The sequence below is a fragment of the Lupinus angustifolius genome, chromosome LG01 (genome assembly GCF_001865875.1).
Source record: "Lupinus angustifolius cultivar Tanjil chromosome LG01, LupAngTanjil_v1.0, whole genome shotgun sequence".
NCBI classification, from domain to species: domain Eukaryota; kingdom Viridiplantae; phylum Streptophyta; class Magnoliopsida; order Fabales; family Fabaceae; genus Lupinus; species Lupinus angustifolius.
The window spans coordinates 20,045,728-20,069,879 of NC_032009.1; the positions used below are offsets into that span (position 1 = coordinate 20,045,728).

Sequence of the window (24,152 nt, forward strand, 5' to 3'; positions counted from 1 at the left end):
TGATATATTTGATTTTGATTGATATAATTATATGATGAGTATAATTATTCTATAATATGGTTAAAGTGAATAGCTCACTAGTTTTATGGTTGAACTAATCCAACTAAACTTCATAAATATATCCTTAAGTCATCTCCATAATGTCTCAACTACTAAATATATTGGTAGGATATATTAATTTGAATTTATAGAAGCAATATAAAACTAAAACTATGAAAGTAATGATATATGTTTCATAAATAAATACAATCATAATAAATATATAAGAAGTGACAAACTTTTTTGTTATAGCAGATGTCAACTTGAAATTTAGATTAAAGATGAGTACTTTTTTATACCCTTACGAACAAGATATAGATATTACAATTAGTTAATTTAAAAAATGGTAGATAAAAAATAATTGATCCTTATGGTTTATCATTATGTGCAACCTTTTTCAACAACAATAGACTAAATTGCCATTTTGGAATAACAAATAGAAAATGAAAATTGAACATGGGTTATCCCAAGTCCTATGAAATCGTTAACACCTTTTGCTCCACATGAACAATTTTAGAGAAGCCAAAAGATATGGGGAAAATGTATTGATTTGGGAGTCAAGAGTAGGAAGGGGATGTTATGTCCAATGTTCCCGACCTAGACCCTGTCCCGTCCAGTAATATTTTGTCACATCATTTAAAAATACACCTCATATTTAACACCTCTAAACAATGTTAACTTTTCTTAAAGGGTATTATTATTATCCTTTCTTCTTTCTTGCCTTCTCTATGTGTGAACATGTTCTACTATTTCATCTCATCACATAAGAGTGCTATGCGCGAGAGAGATAGAAGAACGGTTGGATTTTGTTGATGATATGGTTACCATTGCTGTAGAGAAGATCGGAGGACATGTATATCTTACATAAAGCTTTGTCTTTTCATAAACAACTTTTGATTCTGGTCAAACAATTTCATGTTATCTCTTAACACCAATAAAATTTTGATAACATATATAATTGTTGTTAGTTTTTAAAAAAATAATTAAAGAGTTTAAAATCTATGCAGTAAGTGTATCAAGACATCATCTTTCGTTGATTTGTATTTCTTTTTTATTCGACAGATGAATAATAATGACTAAATTAATGATAGATGATTTACTAATAATATAAAAAAACACTCACAACTATGAGTATATACATATTAATTTAAATCCATGGTTAAATATACCCAAAAAAATATAGTTTATTCTAGAGAGATACACAAAGTATAATGTCTTTGATTCTTGTATGCCAAAGCTTAAAGCCTTAGAGTATGTTTTTGGGTTCATCTGTCACAAACATGCAATCTCCTTTCACACCACACCACCACTTAGGCTTCCACCACTCTCTTTCTTCAATCTCTCTTTCATTCTCCTCTCTTCCCTTTTCTTCCAAACCATGTTCCACAAGCCTCATAACAGCTCAAGCCCACAAACCCCATCAAAACAAGAATGGTCCTAAACAACCTTTGAGAGTTAAGGGCAACAAGGAGAATATTTGGAGTGTTGATAACAAGGATGCTGCTGAGAAAGACAAGGGTAGAGGGATGAAGAAGAGAGGGAGAAGAAGAATGGTGAAGAGGAAGAGACAAAAGGGTGGTAGAGTCATTATCTCTGAGGCTATGTTGGTGGAGGTTGAAACTGTTCTTCAGACTCAGGTACTTTTTTTTGTTAACTGGTCTCTTTCAAAATGTTATCTTTTACTTTGTATGAGGATGATAATTAACATGGGTCATTGGAGTTGAGTAGTTTTATTGATGAAAATGGAATCATTTTATGAAATTGTAGTTGAATTGTTGAGTGGATTATGAATTTGTAAGAGGTGCTATTTATATGAACTGATGGAAGTTGAGACTGTTCTTCAGCTTCAGCTGCCATTTTATTCAATTGGGGGTCTTTAAAATTGCAATTTTGAAGCAAAAATGTTATCTTTTACTTTGTTCCAAGAAGAGAATTCAGGTAAAAAGTGTTTTTTTAATTTAAAAATCACTTCTGACTTTTATATGTGTGTTTGGTTGGACTTTTAGGTTTTCAGCTTCTCATGAATGTGCTTCTGAGAAATGGATTTTTGAGAATGGAAACGGGGTTGAGTAGTTTTATTGATGAAAATGGAACCGTTACTTTGAAATTGTATTTGAATTGGTGAATGGACTATGGATTAATTCTACTTCTGTAACTAAAGGAAAGCAAATGAGGCCAAGGTCATTAGGTCATTCATCAGTTATTTTTTCTCTCCAAAAAATGGCGTACAGACACAGTATTGTGAGTAAATGTGTCCAAATGAATCAATTTTGATAATGTTAAGTTCTTTAGTCTATGACATGTTACAGTAGTTTTGCACGTTCCTGTTAAAAGATGACAATCATGTAGTTGAATTGTAGCTTTAACCACATTCGAACGTTTCTTTAAATCTCGAGTATATTCAAATTCTATATGGAGATCTGGAAGGAGGAGAGTTTGTGTGTGGTGTATTTTGCGGCTTGATTTTGTGGCAGCTGGGTCTTTCGAGTTTGAAAGTAAAGAATGCAGCTATAACTTGGATAGTTTCTTTCATTTTGGTCATTCATTTATTTATTTATTTTTTGTGAAAAAACTATGTGAAAACAAAGAGGAATAAATTCCGGCTATTGTTTTGTGGATATTATTCAATTAAGTAGAAATCAATTTCCTCGCATCGTGTTATTCTTCTCCTTAACTTTTTTTGCATGTTACTGATGTCTGTGTAAACTGTAGAAAACTATTACTATTTCAAATTGAAATGAACATCATATGTGGACATTCTTTCAGGAACCAGTGATAAAACCAGTTTGGAACACATTTTCTAGCAGTCTCAGCGGAATTTGGAAGGGTGTAGGTGCTGTGTTTTCTCCTATCACGGCCGAAATGGAGCCAATTGAAATAGGTAACAGGAATGAAAATCTGTATGACTGCTATACTCTTTCTCGTATAGAGGCTGTTCCGTCACCTTCAGGTGAACCTAAAATCCAGAGAAAAGTTAATTGGGTGACTTTGAATCCTTATGGTGAAATACCACAGCATATTGAAGGCAACAACATAGCTAAAGAAGGGTCCAATTCTGGTAATGCTCCTATGCTCAGGAAGCATAACACCAGCCAAAATGGAACAAATCATGTTTTGCCTACATTTGAATCCTTTGACTTTGAAAGAAGTGATGTGATGGAAGAAGATGCATTGGGATCTGAACCGGGCCTTATTTATTTTGAAGTAAGATTCCTCCCTTTTTCCATGCTAGTATACTTTTTCTATGGATACCGAGTTATTATTTACAACGAGGATATGCAGTATTTTTTATAAAGCGTCACCTTGTAGTTTCCTCGCAGTTAAACCCCCGAAATTTTGCATAGTAATAAATAAAGCATACATTTTCTGTTGTCAAAAGATATCATGATGTCCACTAGGTTGATTCTTCTTCTTACTTTGTAGTTGTGAGACTTTTACCTCCATCCTATCCTGTTTATGGTCTTTATTTTTCTTCCATGCCATCCTTATTGATATATGTCCGAATTGAGGATGTATGATGAAACTACTATGTTCCACATTTTTTGTAAGTTGCTGCAATGGACTTGCACAGTGTAGTTAACTTGCAGTCTCAATTGAGTCACATATGCTGTTAATATTTAGTTAAAATACTCGCATCTATGGCTTTCTAAGTGTGTCCTACTTGTAACTAGGATGACGGTTCTTTGTAAAAGCCAAGTTTTCTATTGATTTGGTTTGGCAGCCACAGACTAGTCTGAAAGGATTAGCCCCTACGTTTTTTCACTTGCCAATCCGATCTACAGTACGTCACTTTCATTCTGACGCTGAGTAGTGTGTATACTCCTCTGATTGGAAACTGGAATCAAGCCGGTAGTATTCTTGAATATTCACATGGGAAATTCCTTCTCTACTACTGCTTTTGACATAATGAATATCTAGATCAAGTTTTATACATAGACAAAAACGGAAATCTCACAGTCGGAGACAAAAACAGAAACACAGAGACAGTGCATTCACTTCAAGTGCACTGCCTCCTACCTTCTCAATCCTCCGTTCCTTGCTTAAATCTCGCTTACCCTGAAGCTTGTTACAACTTGAATTGGTCTCATGCTTATCACTCTCCTTTCCTCCATTTCCCACAAGAACCTGCTTCTAACTCTCTGCTATCATTCCCTTTGTTCTTAACATACACCTAAAGATAAGTGGTTGCCTAACAAATTTTTGCACCTATTTATATATTTTTTACTGTATAATTCCTCTCAAGCTGGAGCTTATGTTCGCGAGCTATTAACTTGCTAAAACGTACAAAATAACCTGACCCATATCGAAAAAATTTCAGCTTCGTACAATAAGTTGTAAACCTACAATGTCAACATAAAACAATTCTCTTAATAATATAAAAAGGATATGAACAATTTACTCTGACTTGAATAGCTCTGCATAATGGGAAAGTAATGAGACGTACCAATTGACAAACAAGGACAACTTTTGAAGAGTATTCAAGTTCTGATTTTGGGCTTCCCTATCAGGAAAAAGTGTATTCAAGCTCTTAGCTAACATAGAGGGTGAGCCTCGGTGTAACTGTAAGGTTGCTTGCCTTTTGACCCAGAAGCCATTGGTTCAAATCCTGGAAACAACCTCTTCGCTTGTGAAACATCTACCTCTCCAGACCCCACTTGGTGAGAGGCTCGTGCACTGGGCTGCCTTTTTTGAAGTTATGAGATAATATGTACCATTTATGGTTGAGAAAAATGGCTTTTAACCTTACAGAAGACATGCAGTATTGACTAGCATATACCTAAATTAAATTTTAACGAAGGTGATTTTGTGTTGTGCATAGTTATGTTTAGCATCGAAGTGATCAGCATATATATATATTTAATAGACTGCTGATAGTTCGAGTTTGTTATCCCTGTTGTATTCTATCAATAATTATGGTTAATATATTGCAGGATGGCTCTTATTCTAGGGGTCCTATAGATATCCCTGTGGGTGAAGATGATGATACAGACTACTATATCACACCGACTTTCAAGTTCGAACAAGTATGTCAGAATATTATATTTATAGATCCTTCTCTGGTGGCAGTTATTATTAACACAGATCATGCATTTCATATTTTTAGAGGCATTTCCCCCACTTAGATTGTTGCATTCCACAAATTCACATTTACTTGTATGAGAAAAAATGAAAAAAATTGAAATGGTTTCTCAGGTATTCTGCTTACATGTTGTTTTGTATGTCAGTGCATGAAAAATTTCTACTTTAATACTTAGCACCATTTAAAAAAATCATAAGGCTCTGTGATATAATATATGGCTCTCATTTTGATTCTGAATACAAGCTCCCGAAATCGGAGTTATACATTGAAATGCCGAATTACTATTTCACCAGTAACATTTTTTTTTTATATTTTGTGAATTTTCCCTTTTTCAGTGCTTGGTTAAAGGCTGCCACAAAAGGATCCGTATCGTCCATACCATAGAGTTCAATAATGGTGGTTCAGACATACAGATAATGAGAGTTGCCGTGTATGAAGAAGAATGGGTCAGTCCTGCATTTGTTGATCTTGATGATCAAAGGTATTTGTGCTTTATTTAGAATTTGTACTAAAGTTTGCAACTAATCAGCACTTATTTTTAAATCATCTGATTGGAAGTATTTAAGTTTATGAAAATAGCTTATGACCTTCCTATTAGCTCTTTTGAGCTTATTTCAATTAGCTTATCAAAAAAGCATATGAAAATAAGTTTTTTTTAGCTTATTTAAAAGCAGGGATGTCCAAAGTGATTGGTTTCTAAAATAGTTAAAATGATTTGATGCGATATAACATTGATTCTGGTCTTATCGTATGCATATGTTCATAGTTTCTGTGACTATGCTTCAAATTCTGCACAATTGTCTTTCCCTTCTCTTTCATAATATTCAAGAAAGTAATCAATGCCTATTGTATTTGTAACAGCGATCCGGAGTTTGATTTAAAGCCATTTTCGCAAAGGAAACGAACCCAGCCAATAGAGCTGACGGGGTCATGGAAAGTCTTTGAGGTCAGTGCTACTCCAGTGTATGATGAAGAGGATACAATAAAAAATGGAAGCAGTGCCTTGTATGTATACCTATGTACAGAAACTCTAAAGAAGAGGAGCCTCCCGGGGAGTTCGAACTTGTTCGGGGAGGAGGAGATAGTGGACATGCAGGATGTGTCGATGTTATGGCTTCCAGGGGGAGTAACTTGCTATGTTGACATTACTAAGGATGGAATTCTTTGTATTGGAGTTGGTTGGTATTCTGATGAAGGAATCAACCTTGTGATGGAAAGAGACTATGGTATGGATGGAAAACTCAAAGAGGTGAGGTGGAAATCAGAGGTAAAGAGAAGGTGGTCTAATACACCATTAGATCAATGAATGAATGAAGTTTCTAAGTATTAGAGACTTGACTTGTAAATTATTTACTATGAATATTTCAAACAAGACTCAAATGTTGAAGTATAATATAATATTCAAAAGTGGGGTGTATCTACATTTTTATTACCATTGTGGCTATTTTTGCTGATAATTTATTTGGTCACAAGCCCCCAACAATACCCTGTTGCTTGGAGGTTCAAGTGCAGCAATGTTATGTCTCTTATAGCAAACATTTTGATCTTCGTTTGTGCTGTCAAGAGAAGACTAAACTGACTTGACAAGTCTCCCAATTCCAAGCCTTAACATCTCTAGTAATGAAAGCTTGTATTCTTGATTTCTACTTCAAATGATTCATAACAATAAACATAAGTAATCACACAACTACATTCTTTAAACAGCAAGCATCAATCATGTATTTGTACTTGAGCATTACATGCTTTGTCAAGCTTATCTCAGAAAGAACTTTTCAACCTCATTCAGCTTCAAGGCTTTATTCCAAAGGAAGCAAAAGTAATGAAATAAAATATGAAACTTCTAAATGTAACCATCTTGCACATGTTGCAAGTTACAGTATCCTAGTTTTCTTTGAAATATAGTCTCATATATACAGCAACCATTGGCATGAAAAAACACTCTCATGTATCAATCCCCTTAAGGTTAAAACAGTATGGTAACAACTGGTTATAAGCCGGTGATTGCTATAAAAAAAATAGCTACATTTTATGAAACTACTGATCTCAGATGGTTCCTGACGCTACAGCCTCAGCACGTCGATTCATCCTTTGCTTCCTCATGATCTCATGACATGAGGCAAAGAATTCATGCCTTAGAACTTCTTCAACACCAATCCTATTTCTTGGGTTTACTGTTAGGCACTTGTCTAATAAATCAAATAATGATTTTGGGATTTGCTCAAAAAATTCTGGCCTCTTGGTTTGAATCTTGCACCAGCTTTTTATGTCCCATGATTGCAAGTACCGATCATCAAATAACTCCTGCAAATACAGTGAATCAATAAACATGACAAATAAGCAATAATTAATCATTTTGCTTCATTAACCACATTCAGAAATTGAGCACCGTGTCAGTACAGAAACTTTAATACAAGAGGCTTTAGATTGCTGCCTAATCACAATATGCTTAAATATATGAATTGCCGACCCAGCCTAATGACATTAAGGCTTGGTAGTTGTTGATTGAAAATAGGTAAAAGCCAAAAAAGTTTGTGCATGCCAGTATGCAACCACCATCTTCAGACATTATCAAAATGTCAGTAAAATAAACTTCTGTGCCATTTTTGTACTGGTAAAGTTTGACAATTTTGCATGAACTTATTAAATCAGCATTGAACATTTTGGTTCATTCACATATTATTTCATTTAAAATGATTTTTTTTCAATCATGTGATTGGGTTTTCCAAATAAGGTTTAAAATGAATTACCAATGGAAAAGATAATTCTCTGTCATGTAACTTGGCCACTTCCCAAAGCTCTTCGGTGCCCCTCAATTTAGCAATCTCTTTTATATTCCTGCAACAACACTTAGTCAGCAATGAAAGCTAAATAAAGGTTAAATCACAAATGAATTTTGCAGCTGATATTTACTGTTCTGGTTCGCCTGCGAAAGGACTTTTCCCAATCACCAAGTAGAGTAAAGTAACTCCAGCTGACCAAATATCAACTTTGGGTCCCTGAAACTGGGATCTGAACAAAACCTGATGAAAATGATAAAGCCTTGAATTAAAACCATTGAAAGAAGCAGGCCATACATGTTCTAATGTGTGCATGTTAATGACTACCATAAAAGTAAATCTTTATTAGGAAATGATATATCATTTATCATTCTTAAAAGGTTGCATGTAAGTTTCCCATGATAATGTCTTGATTGATGGGATACTTAACCTGTACCCTTGGGTAGACATTAAAAAAACCTATATCCAATTATTGGTGAATCTAAAATGAGGTTTTAATAGTATTTTTCTCCAAATATTAATATACCATAAAGGAAACTGCCAAGAACAAAAATTTCAAAACTTAATTTGCTTTCCTTTCATTTGTGATATGGTTTTGCTACATATTAAATAAAAAGAGGTGAGTTTTCTCGGAGAAATGGTGTATTCGTATTTAGTTTTCTGATAAAAACTTGGTGTGTTTCCTGTTTTCATTAATGATTAAAAGTGTCACCCTGCTTTTATAAAGTTATAATAGTTACAAAAATAAATTTTCTTTTTTGCAAACCCAAGCAACCCTTACCTTTTGGTTATTCCATGATTTTTGCAAGTCCTTTTTATGATATTTCAAATTTGCTTTATTTTTAACTTCCACGGCAGTATAAAATCATTATTCCAAGCACTAATATGTTAGTTATTTTTCTCTTACAGACAAGTGTTATTTGGAAGAAAATTAGGATCTACATGTTCATGAAAAAAATATCTGTATGTCGATAGGCAATGAGATCTTACCTCCGGAGCACGAAATCCTTTAGTTCCGACACATGAACCTTCTTTTTTCTGTCTTCCCTCCCCTGTAAAACAATAGCAGTTATTATGTGCAAGGTAGTAATAACTAATACCAGTCCTCAGAAGTATTGAAATTAGAATCACACCTCTATTTCTCAGTAACCCTGCAGCAGTAGTAGAAGAATGTAGAGGCATGGGTGTAAGATAAACAATCTTGTAATCTGCCTTTCCTGAAGGAGCAGTAACCCTTTTTCTTTGAGAAGAAGGACATTTAGTTGAACTATTTTTTGCAGATGGCATAGAATTCTGCAATGCATAGCTGATGAGCTCCTTTCTTCCTTGGGACGGTAATATTTCCCTGAGCCTTTCTGCAGAACCAGCCTTGGAGCTAGTAAGATCTTTTGCAGAGGTTATACCCGAGCCATCTGTTCCTTGTGCTCTAAGTAAAGTGACACCAGCCTTATCCGGGCAATTTTTCTGAGAACCAGTATAAGCCTTTTGCTTTACTTGCCTGTTAAGTTGAGAATTTCTCTTATAATCTGCTACCTCCCTTTTACTAGATGGCAGAGACTTGCTTCCTACAAGGTTTTTGTCTTGAACCAGTGGGGCAGAACCAGAAGGGAGATGAATATTATTGGATGCGTCAAGGCTTGGTTTATATTTACCTGAGCAGATGGACAAGTTGACTGATTATGCTAATTAAGCAGATTATATTATGATAATCATTGATTATTAAACATAACAAAAGTAACTAAGGAATAATTGAAGGAAATCAAAATGATGCTTATTGAAGCAATAAATATGTGTTTCTTTTCGTTAATATCTATAAAGGTATAATATCTCTATTATGTCTTATAATATTTTAGAGTATCATGGATGTTCTCTTATGATTTAGTTACTATTTATTATTCTCTGATATGTTTCCTTATTTTATTAGGACTGGGATTCTATTATTAGTATAATGTGTAACAGGAACTTAGTCAGATTTTATGAAAATTACAAGTGTCAAGAGAAAACAACCCTCAGCCAGCTCTTCCAATTATCTAAAGAATAAGCAAGAGTTAAGTGAATATGAAGCTTACTTCCAATGTTGTACTTCTGCTTTAAATCCTGGAGAGAAAGGGACAGAAAAAATCACAATTTATAAGGTTATATTTAGACTAGAATAATCACAGTCAAAAGTCATGTGAGAAGCAGCAGCAAGAGCAAGAACCTAACCATGGCAAGGTTGAAATCAATAAGGTAGCCTTTGTTTAGCCTTCGAGAAAAAAGAAAGTTTCCAGGTTTGACATCTCTGTGAACGACTCCCTACATTTAATACAATTTGAAAATCTGAGATAAATGCATATTTTGTCTTCAAGTCAGTAACGAGCTAAAGCTCTAAATAAATGAAGTGGAAATTTTACCTCTTTGTGCAAGCATGCAAGGGCCCTAAACATGCAATATCCATACCACTGAAGTTGAATTAAATCAATTTCTTTTTTCAAAACCTACAATTTGAGAAGGGGAAATTAGTTCCATTAAACATGAATTCTAGAAAAGGTTAGAGTATTCTCAGGAGCAAATCAGTTTAAAATCATAAAAGGCATAAAGGGGAATCCATTTCCTGCATATATTAATTTCTTTTTTCAAATCCTAACATTTGAGAAAGTAAAATTAACTTTGTTAAAGACAAATACCAAAGAAGGTTATGGATCTTCTTATGAACTAAATAGCTAATCAGCTTCTTAAATCGAGAAAGGCTGAAACGGGAATTTCTCTCCTAAACTTGATCATTTAATCAGAATGTTTAAACCTCCCAGAAACCTTAAACATTGATTGACCTTCAATATAAAATATAGAAAGAAACAATTACCTCAGGTCTGTCATGCTCAACATGTTCTAAAACAAAGCAGTCACCATTGCTACTTTTGAAAGAATCTTCAAACTTTATTATGAAGTTTTTACCTCTGCATCATAGAAAAATAAAAATGACATCTAGCAGCATGCATTGCAGCTTAAAAATAACAAATGTTGTATCATATGTCTAATACTTACCCAAAACGTTCAAGCATATTCCGCTCATTATTTATGTGGTTTTTGTGAGCATTATTATGTGGACCTGTAAAATCACATGTTGTAGAATCATATGATTGGAAAATATAGGTTAGGAACCCAGAAATTTGAGTGGAAAGTATATGTATTACTTACTAAAATACAGATGTGTTACAAGGAGAAACTAACCCCAGAGCAAAGCTCCTTCGGGGATGCATAGAGCACTCTCTGGCCAGCCTAAAACTGAAAACAACAAAGTTCCTAGCTGATTTCCCCATTCTCCTCACCCCTCTTACATAGACTCCCATAGATGGATGTATATTCCCTTCCCAAGCCTATAACTAACTCGACAGCTCAGCTACCTCTCATTTTCCTTTTTTCAATCCTAGACCTTTTCAGATATGTGTCCCATCAAAACAATTTCTCAAGAACAATCATGCCATACAATAGTAATATAAAAATGATTGCGTAGGAAGAATTCTTTCCGGTTTCCATTGTAAGTTGGAAACTGAACATAAGTAAGAACTGGATTTTTTATGACAGAACTAGCTTCACTTTATAGTACTAAGCATACAACGGACGCAACAACTTTTATATAATTTATTTTATAAAATCATGCCACTACATGACAGCACACAATTAATGTTAAAAATAATAAATAGATGTTGTTTACATTTTATTGCAAGTCTTTTCCCATCGGTCTTTCTTCTAGCACGGTATACAGTTCCATAACCACCTGGACAAGAAAATAAGAAATGTCAATCAAGTTTTAATACAGATTTGTTTCATCAGTGAGGAAGTGGGAGAGAGAAATAGTCCTAATACCTGAACCTTCTTCTTCCTCTATTGTAAAAGGTTCAAAAGATGGATATGTTTTTTTCTCCACCTGCTTCAACAAAATTAAGACAGTAAATAATGTGACCACAAACTATGCACCTTAAGCAGATAATCAAAATAATTAAAAGCATCTCCTAAAGCATATGATATGACGGTAAAGGGACAGAATATCTGAAATTACAGCTGTTAGCAGAAGGAGCTCACCTTAGGGTTTATAGAGGTAGTTTCTGCCATGTTTTCTTTACGACTTTGCTTTAGTTTCTGCCTTGTATTCTGCTCATTTTTACTTTCAGCAACATTCAGGTTTGGGGCATTATCAAATTTATTACAGGCTACTGACCCCGTGAGAATTTGTGACTTAGGGTGTAAATCATTCTTCTGGCCTCCCTTCAATATCGAAGATTTCAGATACTGCTTTGAAGAGGGGTGAGTTATTTTACAGGTAGAGTGAGTCCCTATGCTTCTCGCTGTCTCATCATTGTCAAAATTTAATGCACGCTTTAAGTTTTTAGGTTTCAAACCAGATGTCAGTTCTTCTCCACAAGTTGCCAGATTGACCACCACAGTAGTGTCTTCCTTCTCTCTTTCTGCTCCAGAGCCAATTAGCCCTTCTTTTAAACCACATTTTACTTGCATACCTTCCTCTTCATTAGATTCTCTTATTGTATCTTTGCAAGTAAAAAATTTCGGTTCCAAACAGTATGTTAGTTCTTCTCCACAAGTTGCCAGAGTGACCACCTGAGTAGTGTCTTCCTTCTCTCTTTCTGTTCCAGAGCCAATTAGCCCTTCTTTTAAACCACACTCAACTTGCATACCTTCCTCTTCGTTAGATTCTCTTATTGGATCTTTGCAAGTAAAGTTTTTCGGTTCCAAACAAGATTTTAGTTCTTCTCCACTAGTTGCCAGATTGACAACCTGAGTAGTGTCTTCCTTCTCTCTCACTATTCCAGAGTCAATTAGCCCTTCTTTTAAATCACATTTGACTTGCATACTTTCCTCTTCATTAGATTCTCTTACTGGATCTTTGAAAGTATCAATTTCACAAATACCATGATCTACTGGATGAATATTTTGTTCAGAATATTCATGAGTAAATGTTCCAACGCAATCCATTTTCTTCCCGAATCCACTGCTACCAACATGAGCCTCATTGCATAGAAAGGGATCTTGAAAAGTAGTCAGGAACAAACTATGACGAATCACAGACCTAGAAATCTCTCCTTGAAACATGCTTGTGCTTGCATCATTATCAGTTTCCTTGTGTTCAAAATTCCATGCTGGACAATCTGAACACACTGCATTTGTATAATCAATATGCAACGGTATGGAAGCATTCCCCCAATCCTTAGTTAGTGATCCAAATGTTAATGTAGGGAGAATCTTAGCCTTTGCAGTATGAGAATGACTCTGTTTATCCAAAATACAAATTCCAAACCTTCACACCATATTCATCATAAAAATATATATAATTTTGATAAAATAAATCACTGTACTGAAATGAAAGGACAAACAAATTATACCATCAGACATTGATATACATAAATAATAATTAACCCAGTCTAAATTGTAGTTTTTTTTTTTATTTTCTTTCCACCAGACTAAGAAAATGAAAACCAAACTTAATCAAGTGTGCCACTATCATATATCAGATGTACACTAATCAGTCAACTTCATCAGGCATTGATTTTTGTTTTACTCGATTTGGTCTTTTCCAACAACTTCTTCCTCAAAACTCTCAAATTTCAACCAAAACTCAGAATTCCGGTATCATTGAACTCAGAATGAAGAGATTTGAAAAACCCCTCTACTATTTCTGTGAAACTCTACCGTTAAAAATACGATTTAACCCAAAAAAACAAAACTATGAACTTTTGAAAACAACCAACGAAGTAGCTTTTATAAAATCTAAAGTAAAACTAAAAATCACCTGAAAGGAAACATCTTGAACATTGTTACTAAGTGATAATCTCTTCTGATCTCTTCCATCTGCACACTCTAAAGAACCACAAATCAATTTAAAAAAAAAAACAAAAAAAACAAAATGAGTGACCTAAATAAACATAATAAAATAAAATATGATACCTTGATGCAAAATCAATCTCTTCTTATTAGGCGAAGAAGATTGAATGAAATCAATCATATCTCCCTTCCGTTTCGTGAATCGGCGATCAACAGCGACAGAGAAAAACCTCGCAAAGGCAACAACAACAGATGGAGAAGGTATAACAAATCCGTGAGCAGTAAGAGAGAGTGGAGAATCGGGAAGAGAAATGAGATTGAGAATGAATGAAGGAGAAGCGGAGAAGAGATGGCAATGAGAAGAAAGGTGTTGAGGGGAAAGAGGATGACCAATTCTGAGGAGAAGAGATAAGAGATGCCATGATTTCTCTGATGAAAGAGTGGTTTCAGCCATGGCTATGGAAGAGAGAGAGAGAGAGAGATGAGAGAGAAAGTGAAAGCGGGAAGTGAAAAGTGAGAAAATGAGGGTTTTTTTTTTTGGGTTTTTGGAGATATAATCAACAATTTATTTTCCCGCCTTTGTTTTTATCGTTTCAATCTAAGGGGGGGACATCACTATAGTGGAGTTTATTACTATTGTTAATAACAAATTAATATTGTATCTAATGCTAAATTTTAATGATGTTAGGTGTGATATGATAATTATATTTGAATATGTAATTAGTATCCGTTAAAATTGGTAAAATTGGTTACAACGAGAAAGAATGATCAGATTGTATTGTACTAATGAAAATTGGTTTCGCGCGAAATTTATTTATATTTAAATATGTAATTAGTATCCGTTAAAATTGGTTTGGCGCGAAATTTATTTATATTTTTTAAAATGACATTCATGACTTGAAGATATAGATGTTTGTAACATAGGTGGTAGTTGAGTTATTTCTATAATTAAGATATATATTATAAATAATAATAATAATTAATGCATTATACAAATTAACTATTAATTAATTGTATCTAGAGGAATCACATATAACTTATATATGTACACTAAAGTGTTACACATCACTACCCTTTTCGGAAATGTGTCATTCATAGTGTATGTTTCTCTTTGTCGAAAGACTGATGATAAGATAAGTTTTGAAATATACTATTGTTAATTATGACAATTGATAGTTTTTCCAACTTTATCGAGAAAATGAAATTTGACTTTCATTGAAACAAGTAAGAAGTTTTCGCTCTCTTTATTACTTTCATGAACTCATTCAATCACATGCTTTAAAAGAAAAGTAGGTGAAACTAAATTATTACCTTAAAGTTTTTCAAAACATACTCATTTCACAAAATAACAAATATTTAAGTGATAAGACATGGTCAAACATTTTATTATTTATTAGCAGTAATGAAAATTTAATATAAAAATATATCATTCTTAATTATTTATTAGTTGATTTTACATTAAAAAATCCAATTTTTTATTTGATATCAAGTTATCTATCATTTATTTACTCATATTCAATAAGTCTTAAAATAATGATAACAATGTGATGGTTTGTCTACTATTATTTCGTTTATGTCATTTTTTGATTTTAGTCTAACCACATCAGTAACTACTCATTTAACTGTTGGAGACACAATAAAATATATTGATATTGACTTTAAGTTTGAGTTTTTGAGTAGGAGTGTTCAGATTCAGACCGATTAAAAAAGAAACAAAAAACCAATCCTAGAAACTAAAACAAAAAAATCGAAGTTCTTTACATTGTATTGGAATAGGTTTTAGAAAATGACCAATTTGAATCGATTTTTGGTTCCAATTTCAAAATTCATCAAATTTTGGTGAAAGAGACGTGTGGAATTCATGAAATTTTCAGCGAGAAACACTATATTTAAGAACTGAACACCCATTCATTGAATTACAAATAACCATTGATTGACTATAACAAAAAAGACATGGCCTAACCTTTTCGGGTACAAGACCACAAAAGGAACACGTAAAATTGGCTTAAACACCCATTTTTACAATATTATCTTTTCTAGGTAATATGTTCAAAAGAAGCTGTCAATTAAAAGTGAATTATGTTTTTGACACTTTAATATCTTCCACAAATGCTTGAAAATAGTAGTCCATCCATTATCAACCTGCAAAGAACAAGCTTGAAGATTTGATAGCAATCAAGAATATGAAGACTTTGCTGAGAATATTCCACAACCATCCACCTCCAAGCATCCACCATTCCTTTCGCAGGAATTATATCACACATCATAATAGAAAACCCATGCAATGAATATCTTTCTCAATCGAAGAGCTCCCTACGCCAAGTCAAATCCCAAATCTAACGGCCATTTAATCAAAACCCACAACTATGAATTAACTTATACTTATCCATAGATATAACATAAACAAAAGGAAAAAAATCATTGAGTGATTGAGCATCCCACCATACTTCCCCCCTAAATAATGTACAATTACCACGACCAACCTTCTTGGTTTCACAAGAAAAAAATCAGTCCTCATACTCACCCAACTCTCCATATTACACAAATCCTTCCACCATATAGAGCTATTAGCAGTAAACGAACCTCTCTTCACGATCAATTGAGCAGCATCAAAGTTACCATATCTAGCACGAAGAACTCTTGCCCATAATGACTTTTTTCAATCAGTAATCGCCATCACCACTTGGGTCATCGTTCTATTATCTTGGAAAGTAATTGTCTTAAAGTAATTCATATCTTCGTTGAGGATTTTCAAACTCGCTCTCATCCTCTTGCTCAATTTGTCAAGAACATTTTTTGTTTGCATGCAAATGATTGAGTTATCAATTTTCACCATGTCCTTTGAGAGGGTAAGAAGCTTGCAGACTTCATGTTGAGAACTAGGCCTTCATTACTTATAAGTTTGGGACTATGTGCCTCCTATGGTGGCTCAACTATTAGACTTGGATGATCAACTAGACGTTGATCTAGTAGTGTAAGGTTTTGCTAGATCGAACAATCAAAAGGTTAATAATTCAATTCTTAGGAGCGACACTTTTATTAGGAGGGACAACTACATACCCCGAACGAGATTAGTTCCTTACTGTAAGGTGAATGATACCCTTCGTAGTACAACAAAAGCTAATAGACTTGGATCTCTTCCCATTTTCTAGTTCTTTATTATTTCATGTGTACCAAAAAAATCAAAATTAAAATTTGTGAATCTAAATTCTTGATATTGACACCTAAGACTCCAAATATATGTTCTGATTGTTTTTTTTATAAGTATTAGGAAATTGACATTGGTGGAGTGTTGTTATCTTTGAGGTTGTATTTCCTTGAAGATTCACTATTCCTATTATGTGTACACAACTTTCGTTTTTCTTTTGTACAAATCATGGTGAGCTATCACATTGTCAGATCTCAAACTCCATTAACAAATGCAGCAGTTGTTACACACACACAAACTCTCCATATATTCAACATCACCTTCAAGTGATGTGAAAAATGCATAACAATTAAGACTTGTAATTCACACATTATTCCCTATATTGGTGATTTTTAGGTATTCTATGTTTTCATGAATGTTGCTAGGTTTGTTTATTTTCTTTGTTTAGGGTTTGATACTATTTTAATATATGACCCAACTAATTAACCTAATCTTCTATATGAATGGATGATATATATGGAGATGAAAGATACATCTCAGATCAAATGAAATTCACACAAACTCAACAAACCAAGAAGAAGAAACTCAACATCACACTGCCTCTTCCCTAACCCATGATGAAACCCAAAACAATAGCTGCTACAAACATGAAATGGCTGATCCCACTTGAAACAGTGACTGCTCCACTTGGCTTTGGTGATGTTGTTGCTGGAGGAGTGCCTGACCCAGATGGGGTATAAGGAGATGGGTTTGATGGGGTTGTTGGTGTAGAGCCACCACTCGGGGTGGTTGGTGTAGAGCCACCACTTGGGGTGGTTGGTGGAGAACCACCACTTGGGGTGGTGGTGGTGTCAGAAGCAACAACATTGAGTTGAAGCTTCATGCCTCCAGCACAGTGACCTGGTATGGGGCATATAAAGTAAACATTGCCTGATGTAGTCAATGGAACTTTGGAGTTTCCATCATGATAGTTTTTGATGGAGTTGCTTGCACTGCACGCTTTGTAGCCACTTTCATCAACTTCATTCACTTGGTGGGTGGAATCATATATGAACACTGCAGGTTTTTCAGAACATAACAGATTGGTTAGATTCCCTTATGAGTATCACTTAATATTTGGCTTATAAAACATAGTAATAATAAATGCATATGAATCAGACCCAACTTTTAATTTCAAGCTTAACATATGACTAAACATATATAGAAATTGATTTTCAATCTTGAGAGTAATAAAGAATAGTAGAGTTACCCAAATTATCACCAAGTTTGAAGGTTTTCCCAGAGGCCCAGGTGGTGAAATCATTCCCTAGACTCCATCCAGCACTATCACCAACAGTATGGTCAACTCCAAATACAGTGGGAGAAGCAATAATCAACATAACCATCAAACATAGTGCCAATGCTTTAGCCATCTCTGTACCCTCTTATGTTATGTTCACAAATTCTAATGGTTTATAACAATGCTTGCAAACTAAGATTATAATCAAAATGTATACAAAAAATTAAGAGTGGATCAAAATAGAAGGTGATGGAAGAAGGACCATATATGTATATATATATAATACCAACTCTCCCATATTCATTCCATATTCATCATGCATTATTATATTATAAGTTTATAACCGACTTCTATATTTGCACATACTTTTTTCCCATGATCTCTGACTTAGGAAGCTAACTTACAGTTCACAAATTCACAGTTGGCATTAGCTGTTGAATTGTTTTCAATATGATAAAAATAATCCAAATTCTTTAGTTATATTATGTATGATACATTGTTGGCATAATCGTTTTCATTGACTTACTCTTTCTATAACTTATTATGTCATGTATTCCTCACATAAACCCTAGAAGATGTTTATACGTTTGATGATAAAAAAGAAATGATATTTCCTACAACTTTCTCTTTTACAAATTCTTCTACTTACTAATTAACGCAAAGATCAATTGTTATTAGTTGTTCTAGTTTAATTAGAGATTTTGAGTTTGAATGTTTTAGAATATAGATGCACAATTTTTATCCCAATAAAACGTCCTCTTAATCTCCATACTCAATCAAACTTTACAAAATAATATAAAAATACTAATTTATGATTTTATGATTTTTCTTTATAATTAAAGGAGACTTTTTAATTGGATATAAATACAAAGTAAGACAAGAATAGAGACATGTGATCCCATTATAAATGATAAAATGGACCCTCCGACCTATTTTGCTTATGCCCGCAAAAATTTAATCGGGTGCAGACATGCCCGCATTAGCTTAACGGACAAAATTCAATGCTCTGTCGATTTTAAAACAGGCTAACGAACTTGCAAACGACACATGGATATTGTTAAATAATTAAAAAAATCATGTAATAAAATTAAATAAAGTAGTTGGAGGTAAAAAATAAAAAATACTTTAATATTTTATATGAAGTTTAACAAATCACATTAGATTATAATTTTTTTAAGGGATTAAAAATTTCATCTTATGAACTAGTGACTCACGATATATATATCACTATATTAAGGCATGCACTATAGAAGATATTATTGGGTACTTAATTGGTGCACGAAGTAATGTTATAATTGACAGCACATGCATAATGCAAGCCACCTTAATTTGTAGGACCACCTACATTATTCTACTTATCATAGCTAGGTTCAGAATTGAGATGCTATGATTTAAAAATACATGTTTTCCAATTCAATGCACACAGATTTCAATTACTCCCAACTACAATAACTTGCACTCATAATTCATGAGAACAAGGACAATTACCTTGGTTATATAAATAAAACCCTGATGTTCAAATCCAAACCCCACAAATAAAATATGATTGGATTGTGTTAGATTGATTTCAAAATATTCATATGGTAATATATGGAAGTTTGTCCCATGAGAAAGAAACTCTAAATTTTATCTGAAGACAATACTACTTGTAAATTTTGTCTTCTTCACACATTAGCTTAAAAAGAAAGGGGATATGAGATATTGCTGTTCAACATATTCGTCCAACTAATGTTCAATATACCTCTTGAATTTCCATATCCCATAGTGCCTCACAGGTTCAATCCATTCATCTTTCCTAGGCTATTATTCAAGATCATCTTCACAAGTTCATTTTCAACCACATTCATCATAATAGTAGAGGAAGAACACTAATTCATTGTGGCCAACAAGGGCTACATGACAGCAGCTTTACTAGGCCTATCGACACTTATCGGTTGTAGCCCTTTCCCTTTTGACAACTTCGCTCTTCGTATTAAATACGAACCTCTCTTAACAAGAGCACCACCTGTTATACTTAAAAGAGAGCTCAGCCCATAAACTAACCCATTAAAAGGGAGAACCTCATGGCTTATGTAACTACGACATTGAACTTCCTTATTTACTTTATGTGGGAGAGTGGGACTCATAACAGAATCATTAAAACTAACCCTCCGTTCTCACAACCTTTCAACATGGATACAAACTCATCTCACCAATACATCAGCACCAGCAGAAACAGAACAAAAAGTTGAAAAAGCATAAGTAAAGGTCCAGGAAAAGAAGTACCACATAAATACATTATAAGTGTCTTAAACCTAGAATGGCTTCAATGAATTTCATAGCAAGATAATTCCCTAGGAGGAATGAAAAGAAAGAACATGGCATAGCAAGAATATAAAAAGATTAAACATCCATATACATAGATCTGCATAAAAGAGACTAGATATTTAACAAAAATTGATTCAAGAAATTACACAAAGTAGCTTGCAAAATAATATGATTGTAAGTAGGGCAAAGACACATATCCTTAAAGATGATCAGAATTAGGATCCTAAGTGATGGGAAGGAAAAGAAACATATAAATTGGTACAAACAAGACTTCAGACCTTCCAACAATTGTATCAACTCTATAAATTGGTACAAACAAAGACATATCAAACCCTCAATTGACAGCATCAGCATTATCCTGTGTGTCGGGTCCTGTATCTCAAATAAAGAAAGCAACAAGGTCAGAAAACTATCACACAGACCAGTCCTATACTATAGTTAAACAGGTCGAACCTTAAGGGGTTATTTGCGAGTTGAGTTTTATGGGCGAAGAAAAGGAATGGGAAGGCTTGAGACACTAGTGAGATGACTACAAAGCCTTCCAATTCTCTTATTCCCCTCCAAAATTCAACTCACAAACAGAACCCAATTGATAATAGCATTGTACTTCATCAGAATCAACATTGTCCATTATCAACAGAATCATTATTATTATGTCACTTACCTTCTTCACCTTCTACTTCAATTTCACCTTCATCTTCTTCTTCTTCTTCTTCTTCATCATCATTGTCGTCTTCATCGGCGTAACTAATCCCATATCTGTCATTCAAATAATCAACAGCACCTTGCGTCAAAATAAGCTTATCAGCATTCAAAATATCATACAAATTAAGCGTTCTCGGCGTCAAAATCTTCAATGTGCCAATGTTCCTACTCGACAGAATCACATTATCCGAAACCTCCGTCAACAAGAACATGTTCTTCTCCTTCGGATCAAGCCCCCATCGATTCAACGCCGCAATGAACTCCTTCGTCTTCGGCTTCTCAAACTTCTCCACAAAATCCTCCACCACGATAGTATTGACCGCAGCGCTGGCCATGGCGGTCGAAATCGCGAGCCTCTTCTCCTTCCGGTTAATCTTAATGCTCCAATCCCTCGGCTTGGGTCCGAAAATGACACCTCCGCCGGGTCGCAGAGGAGTCCGGTTAGAACCGCGGCGTGCTCGGCCAGTTTTCTTCTGAGAGTAGGGCTTCTTGCCACCTCCGCGAACCTCAGCGCGGGTGAGGGTGGAAGCGGTGCCGCGGCGCTTGTTCTGGAGGTCGGTGACGACGGCGCGGTGTACGACGGCGCGTGCGGTGTCAGGGGGAGCACATTTGAGGTCGAGGAAGGACTCGCCGATTTTGTCACCGGTGAAGGAGAGGACGGGGAGAGTGGCAACTTTGCAAGAGATGGAAAGGGGTTTAGGTGAGAAATGGAAAGAAGAGAACTTGGTTGAAGAAGAAGAAGAAGAAGAATGAGAGAGGAAGAGAGAAGAAGAGAAGAAAGAGAGAGTGGTTGGTTTTGGAGTGAAAAGGGAAGCCATTGTTATTGTTGTATGCTCTCAAACACTATCCAAATTCCTATCCTTTTAGATGTGGATTTCTGCTTATAACTTCTTTTTTCTTGCCTCAATTTATAACCTTCTTCAAAACCCAAAAACTTATCCGATAACGATACTTGTTGTGAGGAATAGCTACAAATTTCGAATGAGATTAATTCTTTATCCAAAACGACGAATGAATATCCTTGATAATAGAAAAAGAAACACCAAAACTTATGGATACCATCTTAATATTTTATAATAATAATAAGAAAAAATTAACCTCATTCTCAAAATATGTTGAAATTCTCCTTTTCCACTTAACTAGGTTGTAGTTCTCACTAGTGTTGGCATTATGGGCCAAGCTTGAGCTTGCTGTCTCCCATAACATAAAAATTGTATCTGTTTTATGTGATTTGCTCGCGAATTTTTTTAACTAATATAATAGGTCACTCATTTGATATTTGAGAACTTACATATATATTTTCTCACTTGTATTTTCTTGAAATAAATTATGAATTTTATATATTTTTTTAAGTTTCTTTCTAATTTTACTTCATCATTAAATATATGTAATTTGAAAAAATATATTAATCTTTTATAGTTTATGTAATATTTTATATATTTAAAAATTTCCTTATTTTCTTTTTAAATGTATATTGGGCGTTGAATCATCTACAATATTAGATTTTCATACCCTTGTGAATTGTTCTCCATATGAAGTTATTAATTTTGTATAAGTCATCACACTTCCATAATTTACTCCAAATTGGTGAAGAATCAACATTAGTTTTTTGATTAAGAGTAGCATAAGCTGATTTTGAGGTGAAGTGACCATTGCTAGAAAATGTCCAAGAGATGGGGTTTGAGTCTATATTACATGATGGATGAGGCATTGCTGAGATTTCGGCCATGACATGCTCTATGAGCAAATGGATGAAATTATGGTACTTCTAAACTGAGTTTTGCTGATCATAGTAATTTTCCACCGTTTTAGCATCCTCTAGAGAAGAGATAGGTTGAAGTGCAACATCTTTAAGTAAAACCTCTAAGAAAAGCCATTTATCTAAACAAAAGCGAGTAGAATTACAATCACCAATGTTATACTTGAGTCCTTTTTTAAAATACCCCAAATATATCTAATCCATCACTAGACATGAGATTTTTAAAATACCCCAAATATATCATATCTAAGACTGAACAAAAATCCGGAAGGGTGGATCTAATGTCAATTGTTCTGATTTGTTGAGGCTTCACCAAATAAAAGAATATCATTTGCAAAGAACAAATGAGAAATAGAAGGCCGAAAACTTAATTGGCTTCCAAGCACCAACGAAAATTTCATCCATAATTTTATGAGCCGATCTCTCCATGCAAAGAACAAAAATATAAAGCGAAAGAGAATTACCTTGTCTAAGACCTCTCCGCCACAAAAATATAGGAGATCTTTCATCATTGAAACAGACCTGGTATTAGATGGAAGTAACATAATATATTATCAGGTCGAATATATGATCACTCAACCCTATCACATGATTTGTCTCATCAAGAAAAGACCATTTCAATCTATTATATGTTTTCTCCAATTCCACTTTAATTACCACCCAACCCATCATTCGCTTGAGAGTACACATAGAGTGGAAAACTTCTCGAGCAATAACAATGTTATATGAGCTATGTTTTCCTGGAACAAGACTATACTGATTATGAGACACTAGTTTCCCCATAGCACTCCTGAGTCTATTAGTGATAATCTTAGTCATTGTTTTATAGATAACATAGCATAGTATTAAGAGTTTTTTCAAGAGCTTCAATCTTTGGGACAGTAATTGACTCATTTTATTCTAAATAATCATACACTCAAATATCCTTCACTTTTATAGAGAACACCAAACATCCCTTTCTTCATAATTACTTTGAATTCAATTCCTCTTCAGTACTGGAGAAACCAATACTAGAATATGAGGATGAGATTTTTTTGAAGAATTTTTATTTTTTAATAGAAAATAACATGTAATCATCACCATTAAAAAAAAATTCTCACATGTCTTAATCTCATCAAGTACTAGACTCTCCAATAGTGGAGAGGATCCCCGCTCAATTACTTTAGCTCCCTCTAGTACTAAGCTGCCCTAAGTAATCTAAGCTACTATTAGCTTATCGTGGTACATGAGAGAACTGAAAC

At 34.1% G+C, this 24,152-nt stretch overlaps 4 protein-coding genes across 7 annotated transcripts; 1 reads left to right on the forward strand and 3 right to left on the reverse strand.

The window, feature by feature from the left end:
- LOC109352418 lies at window positions 1,250–6,539 on the forward strand. Its single transcript, XM_019594402.1, has 5 exons — window positions 1,250–1,676; window positions 2,806–3,243; window positions 4,971–5,063; window positions 5,455–5,600; window positions 5,981–6,539. Exons 1-5 carry the CDS (start codon window positions 1,293–1,295, stop codon window positions 6,423–6,425), a joined length of 1,506 nt encoding a protein of 501 aa, XP_019449947.1. The 5' UTR covers window positions 1,250–1,292; the 3' UTR covers window positions 6,426–6,539.
- On the reverse strand, window positions 6,943–14,167 carry LOC109359587. The gene is made up of 15 exons (XM_019604322.1): window positions 13,837–14,167; window positions 13,682–13,749; window positions 11,959–13,161; window positions 11,743–11,803; window positions 11,591–11,653; window positions 10,921–10,984; window positions 10,739–10,832; window positions 10,290–10,373; window positions 10,102–10,191; window positions 9,966–9,993; window positions 9,030–9,548; window positions 8,887–8,948; window positions 8,030–8,139; window positions 7,867–7,954; window positions 6,943–7,420 (listed from the first exon to the last, which is right to left on the reverse strand). Exons 1-15 carry the CDS (start codon window positions 14,165–14,167, stop codon window positions 7,163–7,165), a joined length of 3,123 nt encoding a protein of 1,040 aa, XP_019459867.1. The 3' UTR covers window positions 6,943–7,162.
- LOC109342480 (uclacyanin-3) lies at window positions 17,455–18,298 on the reverse strand. The gene is made up of 2 exons (XM_019580459.1): window positions 18,111–18,298; window positions 17,455–17,917 (listed from the first exon to the last, which is right to left on the reverse strand). Exons 1-2 carry the CDS (start codon window positions 18,271–18,273, stop codon window positions 17,469–17,471), a joined length of 612 nt encoding a protein of 203 aa, XP_019436004.1. The 5' UTR covers window positions 18,274–18,298; the 3' UTR covers window positions 17,455–17,468.
- LOC109352472 (50S ribosomal protein L4, chloroplastic) lies at window positions 20,515–22,016 on the reverse strand. 4 transcript variants are annotated; one of them, XM_019594487.1, is made up of 2 exons: window positions 21,121–22,016; window positions 20,515–20,819 (listed from the first exon to the last, which is right to left on the reverse strand). In XM_019594487.1, exons 1-2 carry the CDS (start codon window positions 21,968–21,970, stop codon window positions 20,782–20,784), a joined length of 888 nt encoding a protein of 295 aa, XP_019450032.1. In that variant the 5' UTR covers window positions 21,971–22,016; the 3' UTR covers window positions 20,515–20,781. The 4 variants fall into 4 exon arrangements, with proteins under 4 accessions (XP_019450032.1, XP_019450027.1, XP_019450040.1 ...); XM_019594482.1 differs by having other exon boundaries at window positions 20,515–20,825; window positions 21,108–22,016; XM_019594495.1 differs by having other exon boundaries at window positions 21,139–22,015.

Excerpts from the sequence above, each read along its gene's own strand:
- LOC109352418 (XM_019594402.1), top strand. The coding sequence starts at position 1,293 with ATGTTTTTGGGTTCATCTGTCACAAACATGCAATCTCCTTTCACACCA. Across the intron at positions 3,244-4,970 it reads CGGGCCTTATTTATTTTGAA|GATGGCTCTTATTCTAGGGG; the intron begins GTAAGATTCCTC and ends AATATATTGCAG. Across the intron at positions 5,601-5,980 it reads GTTGATCTTGATGATCAAAG|CGATCCGGAGTTTGATTTAA; the intron begins GTATTTGTGCTT and ends TATTTGTAACAG.
- LOC109359587 (XM_019604322.1), bottom strand. The coding sequence starts at position 14,167 with ATGGCTGAAACCACTCTTTCATCAGAGAAATCATGGCATCTCTTATCT. Across the intron at positions 8,949-9,029 it reads AGGGTTACTGAGAAATAGAG|GGGAGGGAAGACAGAAAAAA; the intron begins GTGTGATTCTAA and ends ATTGTTTTACAG. Across the intron at positions 7,421-7,866 it reads GAGAATTATCTTTTCCATTG|GAGTTATTTGATGATCGGTA; the intron begins GTAATTCATTTT and ends CTGTATTTGCAG.
- LOC109342480 (XM_019580459.1), bottom strand. The coding sequence starts at position 18,273 with ATGGCTAAAGCATTGGCACTATGTTTGATGGTTATGTTGATTATTGCT. Across the intron at positions 17,918-18,110 it reads CAAACTTGGTGATAATTTGG|TGTTCATATATGATTCCACC; the intron begins GTAACTCTACTA and ends AAAAACCTGCAG.
- LOC109352472 (XM_019594474.1), bottom strand. The coding sequence starts at position 21,970 with ATGGCTTCCCTTTTCACTCCAAAACCAACCACTCTCTCTTTCTTCTCT. Across the intron at positions 20,820-21,111 it reads TGAAGTAGAAGGTGAAGAAG|GACCCGACACACAGGATAAT; the intron begins GTAAGTGACATA and ends TTTGAGATACAG.